Raw genomic sequence first — 25,490 nt, forward strand, 5'->3', positions numbered from 1 at the left:
GGTAGACAGTGACTTGTCTGCCTAATCCCCAGTCTAGAGAAGTTGGATCTCATCCCATCTCAGGACTTTATGTATGTGGGGATCAATTTCCTCAGCAATCAAAGGAGGGTTCACCTTTTACTGGTCAGGACCTCTCAGATTCTATCACTCCATGGCAGGCCTTGTGGCCAAGACTTTGTTGATTGATAGTAGATTGTCCACCCTCTCTCTCTCTTTCTCTTTCCCCCTCTCTCTCTCTCTCAAGAACACTGATCAGGATCACTGAATGCTGTTGGTGACTATAGTCTGATAATACAAACCCGTTTGTACCCCCCTACCGATTTAAATAATGGAAAAATTTAATGTGATAAAAAAGTGCAAGGAACTTAGTCAATTCATTCATTGATTTATTGTTTCTAACCTGACTCTGAGTAGAGTGGCCCTAACACCGTCATCTTATGCGCGTTTCATGCTTAACGGAAGTTTTCAGTGCAATAGACGAACATGCTTGGATCCACTTCCAGTTTCCGGACAAGTCCATTTTCAGCAAAGGGGTGTATCATGACTACAGATGTACATACATAAGTCGTTTGCTTCCAGTATTTACAATGTTGAATCAAGCAAAAGAAAAATAATAACAACAGATTTGCTTTTCATGTAGATTTAACAAGCAGTTTAATTTCTATGTTCATGTATGCAGAGGGATATAACTCCAAACTCTCAGCATTATGTAATTTATGCAATTATTCAGAAGTTGCTGAACAGGATGAACTACGTCATTATGTTGTCTGATGGAAATAAACTAGCCTATAGTGTACGCAATATGGCATCGTGTTAGCATGGAAAGTCCGTTAAGCATGAAATGGTACAGGGGATGCCAGCATTAGCGCCATTCTGGTCACAGTCAGGTTAGAAATTCTAAATTAATGATTCAATTGACTTAGTTCTGTGCACTTTTTATCACATTAAACGTTTGCGTTTTTGAAATCAGTGGGGGGTGTTTACAAACAAACGGGTTTGTATTATCAGACTATAGATCAAAATTGCTTCCTGACTGCAGTCCCATTTCACAGTCCTGAATCCCACTCCTTTCTGTACACAGATGCATCAGATTCAGGATGAGACACTCGGTTGGAGCCACATGCAGTAGTTTTTAGGGAATTTGGTCTCGGGATGTGATCCTTTTTAAAAACAACCTCTGGATGTGTGCAGTGTTCCTAGCCCTGCAAAGGTGTGTCAGCATTATAAGATTATTTTATGGTTAACTCAGATAACACATCAGTAGTCATGAGCCTCCTTCGAGAACCTTACCCTTAAATAAGTCTTCTTTCTTTCCTTAGCATCACTGAGGAGAAGGAATAAACTTTATGCCAAGTCAATAGAACAGGGTTCATTACCTTTATTTTAACAACCACCAGTTCCAGGTGGATTTTGTCCTTTTTATCAAGAACTTGTCAGTTCTTCATTAAGAGTGATCTTTATTCCAGAAAAATTAAAGCCCTTGAAGTTATTGATTCTTGCAGCATGTTGGACCAATATGAATCACTACTCTTTGAATGGTATCATGGGAACAGCACTCTGGTGGTCTCACATGGCCTTTTCATCCTTTTACCTTTGATCTTTGGTGCAACAGTGCAGTGGCATTTATTGGTTCAATCCAATCATGACAGCACCATGTGCGTCTAAGTCATCTACAAGCTTACAGTAGTGAATACTATTACTGTAAGAGCAAATACGTTTGTTTTCTTGCACTAGTTTTTGTTTGGGGGCCCTGAGTGCTCTAAAGCACTCACCGTTCTGGATCATTGCCATCTCACCGCTGTCTGCATGGGTTTGAGTTTCAGGCTCAGCTAACATTTGGTATGTGAGAAAGCTTTTCAGTAGCTTCTCGTGGGTGAGTGGTTCTTCCCTTGGTTTTCCAGGGTTCTTCCTCCACCAGTTATCCTGGCTGCCATGTATAGCCTATCTTGGGATGAAAAATGGCGTTAAACCCTACAACAACAGTAGTTTTTATTTGAGGCCAGCAGCTTCCATCCAGCCTGGTAAATTTAGCAAATGCTGTAGTAGCAAGTAATGTATTACTGCTATTAAATTGCTACCATTGCAAAGATTCCCTCCTCCCACCATACTTTGATGTTGCATAGTCTTGGTCTAAGTCAGCAAAAATAGGAAAGTTTCCATATGGTGGCTTTGACTAAGGAATCAGAGTTTATGCTCTAAGTTTTAGGCCTGCAGCTACTAATTGGAGGAAGGAATATTTAGCTGGGACTGGGGACATGCCACCGTGGAAAAGGTAAACAGTTCAGTAGTGGCAGATAAGTATTACATAATTAAAACTAGTTTTACTTGTGGAAAAAGTTAACATTCTCTGTGTTGACACAGGTACAGAAAAAAGTACCTGAGCAATATTATTTTCAGCTGGTACATAGAACATTTTATTCTCGGTGCAAACGCAGACTGTGCACCAGTCTACTAGGCAATAAATAGGTTAAATATGGAATCATGGTTGAAGAGAAAAAGAACATGCAGAGAATTTGTTAAGAAATCTAATGTTAATAGTTATTGTTTTGGCAATAAAATGTTTAAAGAATTCAGAGTCTTGGAATTTTAGAATGGATGTGCATTTTGTTCTCATTGGAATTTAATTGTGACAGGCTGTATAGGTATGTATAGACTTGGAGGAATATGCAGAACGATTGTATGGAAGTTTGTAACATTTAATAAAGATGTTTTCCATTACATGGAGGAATATACAGAATGATTGTATAGAAGTATGTAACTTTTAATAAAGATGTTTTCCATTCATGATTAAGAAAAATTGCTATGGTTCCTTACAGTTGATGTATAACATATATATACACACAACACTGTGCATGCAATTATTTGCCTGATTTTATTAGCGAAAAGAATGGGAGCAATGCTGGAAAAGGACTGTTTAGATTCAAATTTGTGTTCTAGATAGTTCATCCCCTTACGGGAAACAATTAAAACATTTTTTTATAGAATACAAAATGCATCAAATTAAAAAAAACTACAAAATATAATAAAATTATACATTTTAGTGATTATAATTAATTATCTTTAAAGTAAAGAAAAAATAAAATAATGGTATAATGAGTAATACTTGAAGCTGAAATATGTATTTCATGACCAGTGAGTTTGGTACCCGCCCAGGTCAACCCTGATCATCAGTGTGTCCTTGATGAAGGCATTTGATTCCCATTTCCTGGGCAGTATAAAGCCAATAATGCATTACATGTACCATTAAAACCAGCATTAATTTTTGCTTTTAATTTAAAAAAGTAATATGATTTTCAACTTAACACATTAACCTCTGGAGGTTTTTGTCATTTTCGCGTGAAATTCGAGTAGGGAACACATTTTGAAAGCTATTCCTGAATACATCCTAACACATCAACTTCCAGGTGATTTTCAAATAACCTAATGCCTAGTTGTGTTAGAAACATCGTTTTTCATTGGCTATTTGGCTTGCACATAGCGAAAGGCTAAAAGTTGGATTTTTTAAATATAATTTTTAAAATATTTTTTAAAATATTTTTTTGCCTAACGGACTCATTATTTTTGTATCGAGACCACACTTTATTCCAAATGCCTGTCTTATCCTACTTTTTGCAAAGGTTCATCTATCTGTTTGCAGTTCAAAATGGTCTGCCTTAGATCTGAGACCAAAAAGTCTAAAATCCGGACACAAAATCAGATTCTGACCGCGGGTGAAGTTTGGGTGGGAAAAAATTGGGTCCAAAAAATGAGGTTTTTCCTCTGTATTTTGTAGTGCAACTAGAACTTGCAGATTATTTGGTATCATTGTAGAGCTACATCTGTCTACCTTTCAATAATACCACCTACTTTAGTGTATCGTAAATGACCTTGATGCTACAGAGCTTGGCAGTAGGCTACTACCTCCTGTCATGTTAACTTACTGACAGGGGTTAATGTGTTAAACACTTCCAGATTAGATTTTCATTGCATTAAACCATTTTTTCCCCCGTAAGACTTAAGAAGTTTTTGGATTATACCTACTTTTTTGTGCTCTTTATTGGAGGCACGTTCTGCAAACACAAATCTTTTCCCGTGTTATGTCCCCCTTCGGTAAAAATTATTTTGGGAATGGCTCTTTCCATGAGTTATTTTGAGTCTTTCTGTCAATTTTTGTTTTGAGGGATTGAGTAACAGTCCAAAATTGTTTTTGCAACTTAAGTTTGTATCTTGGCTTGTCTCTTAGTCTGAATTTAGGCACATGTCTCCTCAGTCTGAATCTAGGCATGTGTTTTTTTAATTTAGGCAGTTCTTGTTTTCAGAACTTCATTTCTAATACTTCAGTACATGTGTCTCTTGCAGCTTCTGTACAGTATTGGAGTACTGTGAGGGCAATGACCTCGACTTCTACCTGAAGCAAAATAAGTGCATTCCAGAGAAAGAGGCACGTTCCATTATCTGCCAAACAGTCAGTGCCCTCAAGTATCTGAATGAAATAAAGCCACCTGTGATTCACTACGATTTGAAACCTGGTGAGTTGTCAACCTGCTAACTTTGTGATTTTACCATAAGGCTTACTGAAATGACTCTTAAATTAATGACTTTCAGCACATAAGCTAAAAATATGACAATATGATTGTTGCTGTCAGATCTGGATATTGACTTGTCCAGGTTTTGCACTGTATCTGGGTTTTGGACTTGGTGGAATTGTTCAGGGAACCAGGCTAATTTTAGAGGGCTACATCAGACACTTTAATCTGCCCATGTTCTTGTAAACCACCTGCACAATCTAGCGTTTTTTGACAATTTCGTCCAGCAAACAGTGACATTAAAAAGAACAATCAGCTTCTTAAAAAGCCTAGACATTTATCACAGAATTATATATAAAAAAAACTAATTTCAGGTGAAAGAGAAGGAAGGGTAGCAATTACATTTATTGAACTTAAAGTAGCACAGATTTGATGCAGGAAAGATGGTTGCTGATGCATGTGAAGTTATAATAAAAAAAGACCTAAATAGACCTGTCAACCCTTATTATTTGACCACAAGTCTTACTGAAGTGACCCATAAATTACCAACTTTCAGAATACATGTAATAGCATACTGGCTTGTTTGGTCCACATCTTAGTTTTAATAATGAATTCAGTGGAGTTGGTAAGGAACCAGACTAAGTTTACAGGAGTACCTTAGACACTTTGATCTGCTAATGTTTTTCATGCAAAACATCTGCATGAAGCTTTTGCTGACAGCATTATCTAGAAATGTCATCCAGCAAATAAAAACAATTTGATGATGGAGAGCACATGCATCTTAAAAAGTTAAAACAGTTTGCATAAAAAGTATTCAGCTTCTTGGGAAGATAAACAGGAAAGGCAACAGTTACATTTATTGGGCATGTAATTTTGATTTGGGTATTGCATATGGCAGGGAAGAGGATTATTTTCATACCAAAGGATTTCCTATGTGACAATAGCATTACATGATATTTCATTATACCTTATTGAAAATTGGCCTAACTTGTGGGAAAATATTGACTGCTTTACTAAGGGCTTGTTAGGATTGACAGGTCTGTGTAAAGGTTATAACAAGTTGAAGATCTAGCAAGATGTTGTTGACTTCCATAGGGTTTGAAACTGCATTGTCTGAAACTGAACTGGAGATCTTTAAGGCTGAAGTGTTCTTTTTTAATTGAGCATAATGTTGCATTCCCTGCATCAGACAAAACTTTTCAAATGCATGTTTCCCAAGTCCACAATTGCAGTATATAATAATTTGTTACACCTTACTATAGTCTGACAATACAAACCCGTTTGTTTGTACCCCCCTACCGAGTTAAATAATGGAAACCTTTAATGTGATAAAAAGTGCAAGGAACTTTGTAAATTCATTCATTGATTTATGATTTCTAACCTGACTGTGAGTAGAGTGGCCCTAACATTGTGATCGTCTGTGCGTTTCATGCTTAAAGGAAGTTTTCAATGTAGTAGACGGATATGCTCGGATCCATTTCCAGTTCCTGGACAAGTCCATTTTCAGCAATTGGGTGTATCATGACTACAGATGCACATGCATAAGTCATCTGCTTTCCCATATTTACAATGTTGAATCAAGCAAAGGAAAATAATGACAACAACAAATTTGCTTTTCACATGGATTTAACAAGCGGTTTAATTTCTATGTTCATGTGTGCAAAGGGATATAATTCCAGATTCTCAACGTAATGGTTATCAAACAGGATGAACTACGTCATTATGTTGTCTGATGGAAATAAACTAGCCTATAATGTACGCAATATGGCGCTGTGTTGGTATGGAAAGTCCGTTAAGCATGAAAGAGTGCAAGGGATGCCGGCATTAGTGCCATTCTGATCACAGTCAGGTTAGAAATTATAAATCAATGATTCAGTTGACTTAGTTATGTGCACTTTTTATCACATTAAACGTTTTCGTTATTGAAATTGGTGGGGGGGTACAAACAAACGGGGATGTATAGTCAGACTATAAAAGCTGGTCTAACTTGTGGAAAAAGAATGACGGCCTAACTGAGCAGGCCTTCATAGGGTAGGTAGGTCAGAGAAAGTAGCGTTTTTATTATGGATATTCTGCTTATCTAAAAATAAAGAAGAAAAAAAAAACAGATACACATGAAACATCTATTCAGGGGACCAGCAGAATGTGGTCATTATAGACAGGTGATCTTTATATTTAGGTTAAGGTTATTTTGATAGATTTTAAAACAATACAGGATAGACAGAAAGACTAGACAACTTTGAGATTTGTAAATATATGTACATTACATATGTACATAGATGCATACATTATTTGGTAGGCATGTTAAAGTAAGTGTCAACAAGTTGCGTTCATAACAGTACAACCAGACAAAATTCTTCATTACTGCAGGTTGCCCTACACAGAATGTTTAAAAATGTGATCTACTACAGATATGTGCATTGACAATACGTGTTTAATATGACACATGAAGGATCTCGCTACTTAAAGCAAGAATAAAGACCTCATGCATAAGTTCTAAAGATAAAAAGAAATGAATTCTTGATTCATATAAAAATTTCCAAAAAGATGCATAAACCAATTATCCTGGTCTCTGAAAATCAGTGCTCTGTTGTATGCAGAGGATGTGTTTAATGTCATCAGAAAATAATGAATCATACTACACTTGTAAGAAGTGGAGATAAACTATTGTTCTTCCTTCAGCAGTGGTGTCTGTGCAGATAAAAGCATATACAAATGTTCAGCATAACTGAATATTGACCATTCTTTCTTCCCAGGTCCTAGGCAACAGATCAGTGTTGGTTTTTAAGTACCTATTCCTTGGAGAGGGAGCTGCAAGGGCTTACTTTACACGTACATCATTTGTACATTTATGGTCAAGTGTTTGCATTTTGTTTATACACTGCATAAATATTTTATACCTGGAATCATAAAACTTGCTGAGGGGATGCATCTTTATGAGTATTTCTGCATCATGATCACAATAAGTAGGTCACAGTGGCCCATGTGTTACACTTCACTCAGTTTGGTGAAGTTTTGCATATTAAGTTTATTTCTCATGCAAGAGTCATCTAACTTGATGAATCTGTGCATCTCTTAGTACCAGACCCATGCAACTAAGGTCACTGTGATCTTCAGTTCACCCACATCATACAGATTGATCAGTGTAACCCATATTTCATGTTTCACTGATTTGGATCCAATTGCAAGCACTCTTCATGCCACAGTAATCAAAGCAGATGAGTGTATTCCTCAACATCAGTCCATATCCATACATCAAGGTGGTAAATATGTCCTACATTTCATATTATACCGGTTATATAAAGTTTTTGCATTTAGCTCATGAGCACATTTGTTGGGGGCCCCAAGTGACTTGAGTGGTCTAAAGCGCTCACTGTTATGGATCACTGCCATATCGTCTCTGCCTGTGTGGATTCGCATCTCTAATCTGTCCAATGTGTGTATGTGAGAAAACTTGCCAGTAGCTTCTTGTGGGTCAGTGGTTCTTTTCAGGGTTTTCCAGGGTTCCTCCTCCACCATTTATAATAGCCGCCATTTATAGTCTATTTTTGGCTGAAAAATGGCATTAAACCCTACAACAGCAACAACGACAACATGTTTGTTGTCGTTACTCCTTCGGAACTAATTGCCATGAAACTTTACATACAACCTTCCTATGGTCTATTTGGTCTTAAATGAAAATGCTGCTGGTCAGACATCCAAGATGGCCACCATCAGAAATCTTTTTATCACAATATTACTGGAAGAGAAAGTCATGTAAGTTTTTCACCAAAAGATGTGTGGTGTCCAGTTGGTTATTGATGAATATGGTGCTGATCTATGGCCACCAAATAGTAGCCATCTTGAAAATCGTATTGCTGTTCCTGAGAGAAAAGTCATTTTGAAAATGTTGTTACCTCATTCTTCAAATAGGTGGCTATATCAACATGTGGTTTTCACCAGTGACTTACGATACTTAGTTGGGCCTAATGAAAATGGTGCCAGTTCTACAGTATAGTAGCTACAAAATCTTGTTACTACCCTCCCTGAATGTAGAATCATTATGACAGGGTTTTCACCAAGTCCTAAATGAAATATGCCAGTTGTACATCCAATATGGCTGCCACAACAACTGTTTTAAAATTCTTGTTGTCACTGCTCCCCTGAATATATGATCGTATGATGTAGGGTTTTCCTGAAAAAAATAATGCAGTCTGCTTTGTTCTGTATGAAAATGATGCCAAGCCAATATTTGTACCACATCAGCTAATTGAAAATTTTGTTGAAACTGTAGAAATGTCAGAGATAGTTTCAACACTTGACAGTTCAAAGGAAGAAATGGTCTAATCTTGAATTCCTGGAAACTCTCTTCACCCAGTAGAGTTTCAGTCCTTTTGAGGACTCCTGTAACCTCTTGCATAATAATATTGGATCTGGAGACTGCTCCGGTGGCCTAGTGGTTAGAGTGGATGCGGGAGGTCATGGGATCGATTCTCGGCCGAGTGATACCAAAGACTCACAAAAATGGTACTAACAGCTGCCTCGCTTGGCACTCAGTATTAAGAGGTTAGTGTTAGGATTGGTTGGCCTGGTGTCGGGATAATGTGACTGGGTGGGACATCATGCTACATGTCTGCGACATGATGCCCCAGTGCTAGGCATAACTATAAACTGCCACACTGCAGACATTGTAGCAATATGACTGAAAAATTGTTAAAGCTATGTTAAAAGTTCAAATCGCACACACACACCAGTTTTCAGTAAGGTGTAACAAAATATCAATAACTTCTATTGTAAAACTGGAAAACATAATTTAAAGTTCAATGCATCGATGATAAATATTATGTTCAACTAAAAAGTTTGTAAAGTATGCGTAGACTTTTTTTACCATTAGTACAGTTGCATAAACTCGAGTTCCAAACCCTATGCAACTCAATGGCTTGTTGCTATATCTCAACTTGATGTAATTCTTGGAAATTCCTTTTCATTTCACATGACGATGGCAATCATATCTCTCACTTAGTACCATTTTTGGTATGACTCTGCCGGGGATCAAACCCATGACCTCTTGCATCCGCTCGGACGCTCTAACTAGTAGGCCACTTCTGAAAACTGGTCAATCTTGCGGGTAAGAAATCGACTGTCTTACTGAGATGGATTTGTCAGAGTTGGCAGGTCTGGCTTTAAAATGCACATATTTTTCCATGAGAAGCGTCTGAATAATCTAATTGTTGATTACAGACTTTTTTAAAAATGGCATCCAGCTACCATTACATGTTAAAAATGAAAGGGGACAAAATATGCCTCTTAAAAAGGGTTTTAATAATCAGTACAGAAGAATAGAGATATTCAGATTGTTCTGAATAAAGCAAGAAGAAATACAATTGTATTTATTGGACATCACATGTTGGTTCAAGTATGTCACATGATGGGAGATATGATCGCCATAATATGAAATGAAGAAAACAATTTCCAAGAATTACGTTAAGTTGAGAGATAGCAACAAGCCACTGAGCTGCAACGAAAGCTTATGCAACTGTGCTAGAGGTAAAAAAGGTGTATGTGTACTTCAAAAGCTTTCAGGTTAATGTTTTGTTTACAATTGATGCATCAGTTTAGGATAAGGAACTTTTTAAATACATGTTTTCCAACTTGACAATAGCAGTATATGATATTTTATTGCACCTTACTGAAAACTTGCCACATTGCTTTCTGAGATGATCTTGTTAGGGTTGGCAGGTCTGTTACAGCTAAAAAAACTCAATTTGATCTGTATTTCATTTTTCTTCCCCTGAATTTGGCCAAGTCTTTGCATTTAGTTTATGACTACACAAGTTTTTGGCATGCTATATGCGTTTTATCCTAACTAGAATCATGAAACTTGGTGAGAGGATGCATTTTGACAGGTTTTAAGCTGTAATTGCAAATTGGTCTATCTGACCTATATTTTATTGACTTTGTTAAAATTTTGTACCGTAAGTTATTTTGTTGGGTTGCTGTTTGTTCCAGTCATGAAACTTGATAATTGAATGCACCTCAGTTAGTACTGCACTCCAGCATTTAAAGGTCACTGTGACCCACATTTAATACTGATAATGCTATCAGGAGTGAAGTTTATGTTTTTATGACCACATAGATTCATCCTGTGTGTGTGTGTGTGTGTGTGTGAGTGTTTACATACTAACCCAATCAGAAGGTCCTTTCTGGCCAGAGCAATTGAAAGTAGAAATAAATGTTTCTTCAGTGGTAAACTTTAAATATTAATTACCAGTTGAATATGATGCAAATAGGCTATCCTCATCAGGCTAACCCTGTATTGTGCTGCAAATGAATATAGGAATTAGATGAGTGGACTGTATGTTGCATGTTTTTCATGTGAGGCCTTGTATGCTGTGGCCAACAAGGTTGAGGTTATTATTAATGCATGAACCATATACGCCATTGCAAGGTTACTTCAGCCCTGTGACTTTTATCAAGCAAAACTGGCTTTTAGGTGGATGATGATGATAGTTTCTTTCCATAAGTTTTTTAAAATTAATCTCTGGTAATTATAATACCTGTGCTTAAAAGGATAATAAGGAATTTGAATGAAACGAAGCTATCTAAAGATGTCGTCATTATTAATATTTTTTATTCATTTCATTAAAGAAACATCTTTCAAATTAATCCAATTTCAGCACTCCATGCTTCCATCACATTCTATCCATCTGAAATGTAGGTCAGTGGAACTTGAAAACATGTCCATTTGCTTCTGTCAGAATTTGAATTTATTAGAAAAAAGACATTGAAGTCCATCTAAAACAATCAGATTTTAATTTGTAGAAAAGTGTTCATTTGGGTTGCCAAGTGTGTGAGATCTACCTGAAAAACTGACTTCTCATTCTGGTATTAGTCAACCTCGGAACATGCTACACAGCACAGTTATTTAGGCAGTAAGATGGCAATCCCACCAAAAAATATCAGGGGAGGATCATAAATTGTAGGACTATGTATCGCCAGGACTGTATTGATGTTTCATTGACTCTAATATGTACTACTTAAGGTCCAGTTGAGCAAATTGTAGTGGGTGGGCTGTGTGTTGCACCCATTTCAGACAAGTCTAATTTCTTCATATTTTAGCTTAAGTGAATGGGGCTCGTTTGTGATGTTCCCATTTCAAACAACTTGTTTCTTAATATTTGTGCCTTGAGTGAGAAAAATTGGGTGTTTACGGCGTCTGCCTAGAATGTAAAACAACTTGCAACTTGGCCAGTGAACTGAAGTCGTAGTTTGTTGCTTTTACAAAGATGACACTTGCTTTTTAAGTCAAGACTATTCATATTCATTGCAGTCAGTTGATGTTTTCAGCACAGATTTAGTTCCTGCTATGTGTATATCATTAATTTGAAAATACTTTATCCAAACCTTATAAACATATCCCATACTGTAATAAGTCTTATTTCAGTTAACTCTAATTGTCATATGCTTAAAATTGTTTGTTGATTGTTGAAATTATTTCCTAAGTCATGTCATGTTACATTTTATCACAGTATATATGTTTGTTTATTCATTCTATAAAGGAAACCTTGTGACCGTTGTTAGTTAAAATTTACTTCTTATTTATATATTTTTTCTTCAATTTTAACATTATGAATTAATTTTTAGCAAAGGTCTGAAAAATTAAAATGTGGAAAAAAATATATCAATGCAAATTTCATTTTGGGAATAAACATTTTAAAAGTTAGGGATTTTAAATAGCAATGGAAAGTAAACAAAATTTTTACTGTAAGATTCTGATCAGATGATATACTAATCAGACTTAATTTGTTGTGGTGGGTTTTTGTGTGCGAGTATTTTGCAGTCCTACAAGTTTTCAATTTCTTTCTTCATGACCTTAGGGGGACAAGAAACAAGGTTCTAATTGTCAATAATTAAGCTTAATTATTTGTCTGGTATTAATAAGACTTTATTTCTTCTAACTCATTTGGTGATTCATCTCTCAATATTTTATTAAGACCTCTATATTGTTATGCAGATTGTATCGCCACACCTCAGGCAATGCACTCATTATTGCTGGTCATGTTGAGCTGGTTATTGCTGTATATAAGCAAAATATAGAAATTGGAGGGGACAGAATAATTGTGCTCTCTCTGAACAAGTAGTTACTTAATGCAGCTGGCTGCTAGACCATGTTTGGCTGTATTTTACATCTTCAGTGTTAACATGCTATTAGACTGGTAGAATGTCAGTTCTTCTAACATTTAATAAGGTGAAATTTTTTTGTATTAAACTTGACACATATAGAGGGTATATGATATAGAATAATCTGAAAAATTGGGCAGCATGTTTAAGGAATTGGGATAAATATTGTAGTTTGAATTGCCCCACTACCAAAATAATAGGTGCATCTAGTCTGTACATGACTATCCAGTACAGTTCTGCATTTAGGTTGTTCTTTTCAGGTACTGTTTTGTGGCATTTGTGTGCCATCAACACATTTCTGGTTTCTGTAATATTCTTCAGAAAATGTATTGCCTGAACAATTAGGACTATCGATAACGGGGAAAGAATGGTGTATTTGCTTTTCATTTGCAGGCAACATTCTGCTGGGACAGACAGCATCTAGTGGTAAGTATTTGAGGTCTGTGAATTTATTAAAGCTAACAATAGAATAAAAGCTTGTAATTGTTCACCCCTCAATAGTCCTGTGTCAGTGGGAAAACCTTGAGGCTTTTCTACCAAAAATCCAACTCAGAAATAATTTGATGGAGTGATACAGAGTAAAAAAGAGGGAAAATGGTGGAGAACTCAAATTCTGAAGTATGCAAGGTAAAATAGAAATGAACTTAAAGCTTTCTGATACATTCGTGGAAGTGTTCACACAATGTATTTTTCTCTTTGGAGTTCATACTTAATCTAAACAAGGAAAAACTTGGCTTTGAGGTAATCACCTCAGTTGATGAGTGGCATTGATAATGTTTGACATTACATAAAGTCATTTAGTAAACAGGGTACATTTGTTTGCAGTTTTTGCTTAATATTCCCGACATGTTTTTCTGATTATTGGCAGAAGGTCCTGAGCTAATTCCAGTTTGGTTTTTTGTAGTTGTTTAGTAAATAGAAATGTACTCTGTGCCGATAGAATGACATTGTACTGACTGGGTCAGTCATTGCACACAGTGAATTTGAGTTGACCTAATCTGGTTTATGTCCTTTTAAATTTTGAACTTCACTTTTTGCATACTCAGTGAAAAAATATTCAACATATTCACCATTGAGAATATTATTATATATAGTGTGCTGGTCATTGCATTTTTAAAATCTTGAATAAAAAAGTACACCTATTTTTATTATATTTATATACTAATCCTGATTATGTAGATACTGTACATTCATGTCATGTGCACACTCTTCAGTAAAATCTAGTCTTGTTAGTCTGTCTTCTATTCGAGCCATGCATCAAGATGCAGGATCGATATAGGAATATTGCATTTGTATGTGCCTACCATAAGGCGGAGCATATTATGTTAAGAGGTTGTCTGTCCATCTGTTTATCAATTTGTCTCTTTCCAGTTTCATTTCTGTTCAGTTGCTTACCATTTGCAGCTGCCAAACTTTCTGGATGGCTTGCACATGGTACAAGGAAGAACCGTATTGATTTCAGGGTCAATTATCTAGGTCACTGACTGCAAGAAGAAAAATGTTTTATACCATCTACAGTTTACAAACATTCTGGATGGCTTGCACTTTGATAAGAAAGAAGCCTGTAGAATTGGGGATCTCAAGGTCAAGGCCACTGACAAAAGGGGAGGGGAGGGGATGGTTTCCACAAAATAACAGTTCTACATCACAAACTTGGGCCAGACTTTGAATGGCTTGCACTTGAAGCATGGAAGAATGATGTTGGGGTCAAAGGGACAAAGATCAAGGTCACTGTAATAGAAAGAAGAACAGTTCTTTTCTGTACATATATTTCTGTTATGAGCCATGTACCTTCACCAAAGTTTGTGATGGTTTATACTTTTTAGTAAACCTGTTTGTGGTCAAATGTCCATGTCACTGATTGAAAGAAGAAAAATGCTTGATTAGCTCTAGACCACGTATCTTGGTCAAAATTTGTGGAGATCTTGCACTTAATTTATGGGAAGAGGCTCTTTGATTACAAATTTATATAGACAAAAGCAACGTTACTATGTTTAGCACATGAACAGGGTTCCCACGCTACCGGAAAATCTGGAAAAAGTTGGGAGAAATGATAATGAAAAATCCTGGAATTTTGAAAATATTGATGAAAGTAGGGAAAAACCCAAAAATTTTCTGCCACCACTTGACACTCGCAACAATCATGTAATAGAGTCATAACAAAACTGATCGTGAGTTAAATTTATCGAGTTCTAACCAGAATATTCGGAGGGTACAGTATGGATTATTTGGTTGCTTGCAATAAACATATATGCTGAGTCAATCCAAATGCCCAGTGGATTAGAGTCATCTAGTACTTTTATTTTCAAAGTCAGCTCGATATCCGTATCTTTCCTGACATGGAAGGTATACAAACCAATCTAGCATCACAAGAGGCCAATATGGCGGTGGCAAAGCGTAGCCGCTTACCAGATGGTCTAGCAAACTTTAAATGTTGGTAGATCAAGTGATACATGCATGAAATCAATATGAAAATTACATATTTTCTCAGAAATTGTGAGTTGTAAAATCATTATTTCTTTAATCTGCTGAAAGACAAGATAAAACTACGTTGTTGATGAAATGTGACCTGGTGCTCGCCATTTGCATAGCTAGTCGCATGAGTACTGTACACATATCTAACAACCCACCTTTTCAAATGTTGTAGAGGAAAAAAAAAAATATTAAATGAAAGTCATATATTGGTTGTAATAAAACTACAAAAATGAAAGAACACAAAATTCTCCATATTTATGTATTCCAAGAACAACTTTTGGAGTATTGTTGTATCATGTGACCACCACGTTGACGTGATCTCTGCTTGATAAATCAGACTGGCCAGATTGCTGGTCTTTACAAAAAGTATCTGACTTTCATTTAATATAATTGAATTTCTGTACAACATTATGAAGGGGGGCCCCGAGTGGCCGAGTGGTCTAAAGCGCTCTTTGTTACGGATCACTGCCATCTCACCTCTGTCTGCGGCAGTTCGAGTCTAAGATTCAGCCAATGTGGGTATGTTAGAAAGCTTGCCAGTAGCTTCTCGTGGGTCGGTGGTTCTTTCCGGGGTTTTCCCAGGTTCTTCCTCCACCATTAATACTGGCCGCCATGTATAGCCTATCGTGTGCTGAAAAATGGCGTTAAACCCCACAACAACAACAACAACATTATGAAGGAGTTTGTTGTTGATATCATGCGAATATTGGACTTACAATGTCCTCATTTGAGATTTGTGAAGTCATGTGACTAGTAATGCAAATGGCGAGTACTGGGTCAGGTTTCATCTATGCCATAGTTTCGTTTTGTTTGACTGCGGATTAATGACATGCCGATTATAATACTTGCCATTTCTGATAAAATAATGGTGAAAATAAAGGTTAATTCGCCAAATTGGATTCATTCGATGGTCATCTGAGAGTTATGCATTGGTACGCCACTGTCTTTTCAATGTATATTTGTAGCTTTTCAGTCTTCTTGCGATTCTGAAACAATAAAAGACGCGTGAGAAAGGTCGAATCGAGCAGAGGGTTGTGGTCACCGTTGCACTTCTTGTGTTAATTTATATTACCGATAAGGTGATTTCATGTTGCCAGAAAATCCTATTTACTATGCATCTGTTAGAATCATCATACATATAACTACATTTTATAAAAGATGGAAATTTATGCCTTAACAGAATTATGCATCTTAATGTTTCCCACATGTACAAAATCGTCTAATGCCCAACATGTCAGCTTGCCACTAGAACAGGATTCTCACAAAATTTCCACGTGTATATTCTGTTTATAAAGTCTCTAGTATTTTTTCCCCATAAACAAGACGTTATAAACACATTACACCCTATTCATTGTTCTCTTTTACATAATAGCTCTTTTTTAAAATATAAAATATTGAATTTTGCTTTAAAAAATTGTTCAGATCGGTTTAGTTGGCTTAATATCGCTTGCCATTTATTGGCATTGTAACATTGAGTTTTGTAAAACTAGCTATAAACCAGATCAAATTACTCGACTGAACTGTTGACAGAAACAGACTAAAGTAATGTATTTCATTTCTATAGTCCGATGGATAAACATTACATCTTTTCGAAGCTGTGCGCAGAATTGGCCGGCATATTGCGAGTCATGAAAACACAGTGGTGGTATCCCATGTGGCCAAAATTAATATTATTTTAAACAGAATATTGTGGTGACAGTTACCTCTTTTCAAATGGTAAGCATTACAGTATTTTACTTTTGTCAATTGGTCAAATTTGGTATGCTTTTTACTTCAGTATTGGAGACGGAAACCTTAGGTGCACAGAAATGCCCGACAGCATTATATATATTAAAAAAAAGATATGAGCTCCTGTATCAATACATGTTTGGGGACTTGTTTAACAAATTACAAGAAGACAAGTTGTATTTTCATAAAATTCAGTCCTTGTTTATACAACAGTATATAATTTTGAAAGTCTTTTGTCAAAATTTAAATAAAACCCTTTTGAAAATGTTTTTATTTTAAATGATGGATTTTTAACCATATTGTCTTAAGGAGATTAGGTTGTTTGAAAAATATTGTTTGGGATTTTATTGGCATAGATAAGTTCAGGATTAAATTCTTAGTTACAAGACAAGATTCTAATTATTTGCATTTGTTTTTTCATACTGTAATGGGAAATGTTACTTTCTATGAAATGCATTATATATATATATATATATATATATATATATATATATATATATATTGATTCATTGATTGATTGCTATAGAGTTCTTTAAAATTAGAAGTTTGAAAGGAAACAAAACATAATTTATGTTCATTATGTTGTTCTTACTTAGAAAAATAATGCATCAGAATAAAGTTAGACTTTTTATTCTGTACATTGAAATGACGTTACATTCTAATTGATAGGAATATAATCAAACTTGTTTCGTGTAATACATTTTGTGGTTTTGTACATGATCATCTTTTCTGACTAAGATGTTTTTGGAGAGTCTTGAAAGAGAAACATCTTTAGATATAGAAATGCACGTTTTATAATCCAAAATGTTCTTTAGTTCCATTCAGTAATGGTCATATATGAACCCTTGAAAAAAGTAATTTCATCCTGGAAAGGACCTGGAAATTTATCTTTAGAAAAGCATGGGAACCATGCATGAAAGATGTAGCTGTTACATATTACCAGGAAAAACTTAATCTGAGTCATCAAAGCATTGATCACAGTATAGGACACTATCAGATACTGATTTAACCCTTTACCTCATAGAGCATAGTTACAAAGTGCAGCGCGTTATAAATAGAACACCTGTTACCTAGTCGACAGCATACACATAGGCCTGCCTGTGAACTGTTAAGCAATGTAGTGTATGTTATGTTTAACAGCAATTTTAACCATTTTACATTTTTGGTACACATCTATCATATGTGGACAAATTTAGAGTAAAGTCCGATTGTTATAGCTGTGTAAATATTTTTCACGGAAGAATTTTTTTGTGTGCTTTAAAAATCTTGAGAGAACTTGTTCACCGTCATGTCAGTGAGGCCGCGTGACTAACCGTAGCTGCCATTTCCTATACTCGAAATTTACATGTTTTTCGTCTGCATCTACATCACTAAGTCATCAGAATTTGATAATTTATAAAAACTAATTGCTGCCTACATCAATATCAGAGTCTTTACCTAAGTTATTTAATCTTTCATAGTTGTGATTCTAATCGTGAAAACTTCGTAAGTACTGAATTTAATCCACAACCTCCATTGTGGAGAGTGGAGATTACGACCCAGTTACTTTAAATAGCAGATATCGACCAGTGCATAAACAGCAACCACGTGATCTGACGTAATTGTCATTTGCAGAAATGAATGTAGTATCTAATGGGGTTTTTTCCCAGAAGGTGGTGCTACGAAAACCAGCTCAAAATGGCTGATGTTTACAGCAGGCATCAAAAGGCTCTTCTATGCGAATGGAGTAGATGCGTCCAAAGACGCTTGCATGAGGTAAAGGGTTAAATAGAGAAATGAAACAAGCAAAAAAGTTTTTTCTCCAGAGACAAAAAAGTAAATGTCAATTTCATCTATTTTTGTTTCACCATTTGCATCAATATTACTGTAACAGATTAACAAACCATTGTCGCAAGAATGTCCCCTAATGAATACATGAACACTACTTGAATTCTAAATATTATATTTATGTTCAGCCAAAATATGTGTTCCACTGCAGTTTTAATATAAACATGACAATAGAACAAGTTGCCAGTCATATGTATTTCCAATTGAGTCACTGAACAAAAAGCTACAGTGATGTGAAATGATTTTATTAATTAACATAAGCAATCAAAGAACACGACTATTGAGGTTTGTAAGCATTATTATCATAAGGAATCGATAAAGACTATTGAGGTTTGTAAGCATTATTATCATAATCAATAAAGACTGTTGAGGTTTGAAAGCATTATTATCATAATCAATCAATAAAAACCATTGAGGTTTATAAGTAGTATGTAATTCTTTAATAAAACTAGTAAACAGTTTAATTACAATGCAGCAGATTTAATATTTAACAAGGAGTGAACATCACATGGTTAGACAGCTTTAGTACCTAGATACTTTTATCAGATCTGCAAGGAAAACCCCCCAAATATTTCTGAAAATTGTGCACAATGTCCAAAAAATAGGTTTTAAGAAAGTGCATGTTACATGCCCAGATATTGAGATTCAGGAAATTTCTGTTGAACATTTTGATTTTTGGTAGTGGGATAGTTGAGACAACTATATCAGTGTGAACTATTTTCTGTCTGTTGAATTTGCACAATACCAGACGTCTGTAATTAGTGCAGTGAATGTATGAAAAGCACCTGTACTGGGATGTTATTGGAAAATATATGTTGCTCATAATTTAATTAATTGGAATATTTAAGATATGTCTTTTTTTTTAATTTTAAGTATCTTGAATTGTTTGGGTTTTGTTAGTTGAAGATCTACAAGCAAAATCCTGTGGATGACTTTAAAACTTCTATTTAATTATGTGAAAGCATTTTCCTCATAAAATTAAGTCAACTCATTTCCTCCCATAAAATGACATAGAAGCTTTTGATCCCGTAAAATGAAGAAACCATGAAGCTGACAGCTTATTTAGGGACTGGTACATACTTTGGTAAGAATAGTCATTTCAATGAGTGTTGTCATGGCTAATCTGCAAGGTCAGGTACTTTGTCAAACACAGTAATAAGTGTTTTCCTGCAATTTTATCTTGTGAGAAACAGGTTTCCTACATGGCTGACAAAAGCTGATTTTCTAAAATATCAAGTACATGGATAGAGAAATTTTTTCTGCAGGACACGTTAAACATTCAATATTTTGTTATATTTCAGGCACAGGCTCAAATTTTGATCCCAGTCATCTAATCTTTTTATTCATGAAGACTAATGCTTGTTGTGTATATTTAAGATCAGTGATAACTCCATGGCTTTTTATTCCTTTTTCCTCAGAGCTTTTTATTGGATATTTATCAGTGGGGATTTCCCCAAAACAAACTTGTTTGATTTGCTCTTGTTACTGTGAACAATCAGTTAGCAAAACTTGGATATGTGCTTTGTTGCTTAATTTGTTTTTACTCTGTTTTCTGTCATTAAAAACAAAAATGCTATGGTATTTTGTTATAGCTTTATCAACAATTTAAAGTAAAAATTCTGTTTGATGTTTGACAATATGCATAACAGTATAGGTACAACCTCTTGGGTGTGGCAGTGTATGCTTTAATCTGGTTTTTTGCTGGCAATGTGAAATCAGGATTAGGGAGCTATTATGAATGATACTCGAGACAGTTTGACTTCTGTTATATGAAGTTTTACTATTCTATGCTTGTTTTGTTGTTGTTGTTGTTGTATGGTTTAACGCCATTTTCAGCACACGATAGGCTATACATGGCGGCCAGTATTAATGGTGGAGGAAGAACCTGGGAAATCCCCGGAAAGAACCACCAACCCACGAGAAGCTACTGGCGAGCTTTCTCACATACTCGCGTTAGCCGAATCCTAGACTCAAACCCACGCAGACAGAAGTGAGATGGCAGTGATCCGTAACGGAGGGCTCTTTAGACCACTCAACCACTCGGGGCCCCATGCTTGTTTTGTCAAAAAAGGAGTTTGAAATGATTTGATTTTACAGTTGTGGAGTTAAACATATCCATAAGAAAAAGAATAAGATTTTACTGTTCATAAATATGAATGTCTGACCCAGGTGTGTGTTTTTGTTGTTAGAGATGTTAGGGCTGTTCCAGTAAAACATATACCCCGGGGGGGGGGGGAACTTTCAAATTCAACCAACTCACAACAGAAGCAATTTAAAAAAATTATGATCACCATCAGATGCGTTTTAATAAAAAAAAAATTCTGGCTATGGGTTAGTGGGCGGTAGAAGCGATTTTAATATTGGGTTGGGGACAGAAGCGATTTAAATGACAGTTGGCTGGAGGTAATCTACTGAATTCTTATAGATCATATAATCTACTGCATCTTTTTATTTGTATTCATTGATTATAATCAATCTTTTGTCCAGTTTGTTTGTCTGTCAGCCAAGTATGTCTCTGATACTGTGAAATCACAAATTTTCATGGTGGCTTATTATTTGTAGATGTCATAGATCAGTCCCATAATACCTACTAATTTAACATCCATGAATACAGATTTTATAATAGATATTTCTATTCTAATACAGAAATCATGAATTTGTATCCTTACTAAACTTTGTTTACTAAAGTGATCACTATGTCTTGCTATTTTCTTTGTTCTCAGGCATGCTGCTTTTGATTAGAATAATAGTTAAATTTTGTATTGCTTTAAATGTGTGGTCAGATTCTATGATTCCTTGGGGTTTTTTTTTTTTTCAATAAATGTTTTGGTAAACTTGTAATACATGTACATGATTTGTCAGAAAAAAACCCATTGATGCCTGTGGAAGTGATGTTGCATTATTTCTGTCTACTTTTACACTATATCATTTCTTGTAAGAACGTCTTTTTCAGTTACTGATGTCTTATTTGTATGCCTTGTTTCAAGACTAATATAAAGTTTTTTAAAAAATATAGCAAGTCAAACATTTTTACATCATAAGTTAGATTTTAAGAAATGATGAAAGTCAAGGAATCGTTTTTCCCAGAGTACTCATAAAATCAATATCATTGCAGTTAACTATATTGTCAACTGCATCATCATCATCACTGATGGCCTAGCAGTAACATTCTGCACTTTCAATCTAGTTGTCACAGGTTCTTTTTCCCACTTCTAGTCTTTCATATGAAACTTATATCTGTGGCCTGAGGGGCTTTCATGGCAGAGTGGTATAAGATGCTTGTCTTGTGATACAGATCTGAGGGGCTTCCATGGCAGTGGTACATGATGCTTGTCATGTGATTACTTGCCTCCAATGTGTAAATGAGAATGTTGCCAGTTACTTGTGGAAGGTCAGTGGTTCTACATAAGTGGTGTTTGGTGTCTCAAAAGGACTAGGATTTTCTTAGCAGTAAAACTGGCTGCCATATATAGATTCTGAAAATGGTATAAAGGCCATAATGATGTACTGAAACCCGAGATCTCATGTCTAAATAACTTTGGCTGTTGGAAATAAACGTCAAATCAGCAGAGGCTCCATGTGCCCAAGTGTACTAAGGTGCTTGCTATTACATCACTTGCACATATTACAGAGTGAGTTTGTGTCACAGATCAACCAATTTAGGTTGGTAGTCTTTCGGGGTTCTTCCTCCACCTAAAATATTGTTAAAAAAATAATAAAAAAACCCAAATCAAACCAAACTAAATCAACCAACTAATCAACAGTGGCAACAGCAGCAAAGGTACTAGTCAGTCATTTTTGCCTCAGCTGTATGAGTTTATAACTTTTGACTCAAGTAATTTTTGTAGACCTTTGAATATTTTCAATTATGCCTTTCTGACAGTTACCTAAAAGTCAACATCAGTTAGTACAAATGGATTTTTCACGGTGAGCATATTAGATGGAAAAGTCTTGAGCAATCCTGCATCACACAGTACCAAAATGTTTACATTTTAGCTCACTTAAATTTTCTCTAACAATGTTCATTGTTCCAACTAGAACTGTTATAACTTATTCAAGCTATATTCACCAATATCTGGAGATATGCGTCTGTAATAAATATTTGTAACAAAGTATGAGAATGCATCAATGTTTTTCAATGATGCATTTGAATTGATCAACAACCACAATCAACAAACCAAGAAATAAAATTATTCACATCTCTCAGGCAGAAGTAGTGTATAAACATAATCTGCCAAAAGACTTTTAAATTTTTAAATTTGCCAAATATTTTTCCAACCATACTGATTCAGTGGACATATCACCAGAATGGACAGAAACAGAGCAGAAGGATAAAATCGACTTGATACATCTTTTAAGTAGATAAATTCATTATGGTTTAGTTAACTGTACACCCTTAATTGTCTTCCTTTTGATGAAATGTCATACTGAAGCTGAGAAAATAATTTTGTCTACATAAACAAGAGGCACGCTTCAACTCATTGTGTTTATTATGCTTCTCCATTCCAGCCTGTTCTTATGATCTTGTCCCCCCCCCACATACTGTTTGTCTTGTTTATGATATGTATCTAAATTTCTCACTTACTTTTCCTACTACTATACAAATGTTCTGTGAATATGCATATCAGTGTGAAACACAATGGGGAGACTAAATCAAAGATTGAAAACCTCTACATTTCTGGATGTATTCTGCTTGGATTCCATATTTCTGCAGAAAAGTTTAGTTCAGGACTCTCTGCACTAAATCATTTCCCGCTATAAACCTGTGCAAATACCATTATATTAAAATTCAGTAACTTAAAATTTTGAGTGCTCATGATCAAAGTTGTATCAGTATAGAAACATCTATGAAGACAGCTTTTTTGAAAAGAAAACCAAAACAGCGCACCTTTTTCTGGATCTATACAGATTTGAAATGTGTGCTTTCAATACTGCACCAAAGAGTCAGCTGCTGATTTCAGTAATGAGTTGTCCAAACTCAGGTCTGTAAAGGGACGGAAATTATGTTAATAAAACAATGTCCATCACTTTTTTAAGTTACAAGTAGGACAAGCTCTCAAAAGATTGTTTTTTACTCAAATCTTATTTTCATTATCAGCCAATCAGGGACAGTAAAAATAAAAGAATCGGGATGAACAGATTAGTAGTGTTGTTGTTGTTGTTGTAGGGTTTAACGCCATTTATCAGCATATGATAGGCTATACATGGCAGCCAGTATTAATGGTGGAGGAAGAACCCGGGAAATCCCCGGAAAGAACCACCGACCCTTGAGAAGCTACTGGCAAGCTTTCTCACATACCCACATTGGTAGAATCCGAGATTCAAACCTACGCAGACAGAGGTGAGATGGCAGTGATCTGTAGCGGAGAGTGCTTTATACCACTCGGGGCCCCCATTAGTAGTGTAGTAAAGAATCCATATATGAAAATGATATCAAGTATTTTTTCATCAATTTCATTTTTAATGACACTGCTTCAAAATGTTGTGTACTAGATAACAGTAATCCAATTTTAATACAAATACCAAATGATGGATTGAAACTAAGTGCCAAAAGGTCTGCAGAAAATATCACCATGATCAAATTATACATAGGAAGAACCGAACACAAACACGACAAATGTTTAATGTCATTTAATTTTTGCACATAGAGAGCATGTACTTCATTTGGTCATACATCTGCATGATATAAAAGTTTGTCTTTATTTTTTTGTTGTCATAGTGGTTCTGCCAACTAGAGATATACACACACTTAATTATGTAGTATGGGGATTCTCTGATGTTCCCTATGAGCATTAATCTGTTAATTGTTTCTGAATTTAATATGATCCTCTTCCTCAGTGTATGAATATTATTCTGTGCTGTGAACTCCTTTCATTGCCTGTTGTCTGAAATGCATATGGATAACTGGCTTGAACAAGTTACTGTTCTCTATGGTTGTGCAATTTTCAACATCTCACAGGTATGGCCCCATGGGTATTCTCTCTTGGATATCTCTGTTCCAAAAAGGAAAAGTTTTGAATTTGAGGTCTTGTTAGGATTTTAAAACTAAGAGTCCATGACTCCCATTTTGGTAAAAGTTGCATTCCCCTCTCAGAAAACTATGCAAATTATAAGAACTATTGGTTGTCATAGTTTAATTTCTACATTCTTTATAACAGTGACATAGCTCTTGTTTGTCCGTCAGAGTGAGTATGAATTTTTTCGATCCAAGGAAGGTCTTATTCAAAGCACTAAGTTAGGCATCACACATTTTCTTACACTTTGCTACTGTCCCTTCCAAACTATCAGTTCTAGCAACTTTAGCACTCTCCTGAATCTCATTACATTTTTCGTCAGTTTGCCATTGAACCCCAAAATACTCATTCAAGTCCAAGTCTCAACATGTCATGATTCCTAAGTCACGTGCACTGCTTATTCCATTACACTCAGAAATGAACACAATAACTAGAGCTAAAGTTTATTTGATGTACTGTTATAAATGACCACATGCACATCTCTGGGTATTTCTGCCTCTGAATTGAAGCACTGTAAATATCAGTAGATTTTCCCACCCAGCGGCCAGTCAAAGCCTTTTATCTTGCCGCTCAGCTATTGCAGCATGTTCTTTTGATGTACTCTTATAATGGTGACGACTGGGGTGTGTGTGATTTCAGCCACTAAATTCTGTCATTGCAAATATCAGCACAGCTAACTGATCAACACATTTTCCCACTATACAGGTGAGTGAAGCAGGACTGGCAAGTCTTTGAATTTTACCGCCCACCTCAATAAAATTGGTGTCCAAATACGCATGAT

General features: G+C 35.5%; 1 protein-coding gene across 9 annotated transcripts in view; it reads left to right on the top strand.

The window, feature by feature from the left end:
- The window catches only part of LOC149776264 (serine/threonine-protein kinase tousled-like 2), a 181,886-nt gene that overhangs the window by 99,283 nt on the left and 57,113 nt on the right, over positions 1-25,490 (top strand). For 7 of the 9 annotated variants that reach the window (XM_089942676.1, XM_089942677.1, XM_089942683.1 and 4 more), the window contains 2 exons: positions 4,339-4,508; positions 13,059-13,091. In XM_089942676.1, the coding sequence (XP_089798802.1) occupies positions 4,339-4,508; positions 13,059-13,091 (203 nt within the window). The remainder of the gene's footprint in view (positions 1-4,338; positions 4,509-13,058; positions 13,092-25,490) is intronic. The other 2 variants (XM_089942681.1, XM_089942682.1) reach the window with 1 other exon arrangement.

Source organism: Sinohyriopsis cumingii, chromosome 18 (genome assembly GCF_028554795.1).
Source record: "Sinohyriopsis cumingii isolate HCF-2022 chromosome 18, ASM2855479v2, whole genome shotgun sequence".
NCBI classification, from domain to species: Eukaryota; Metazoa; Mollusca; class Bivalvia; order Unionida; family Unionidae; genus Sinohyriopsis; species Sinohyriopsis cumingii.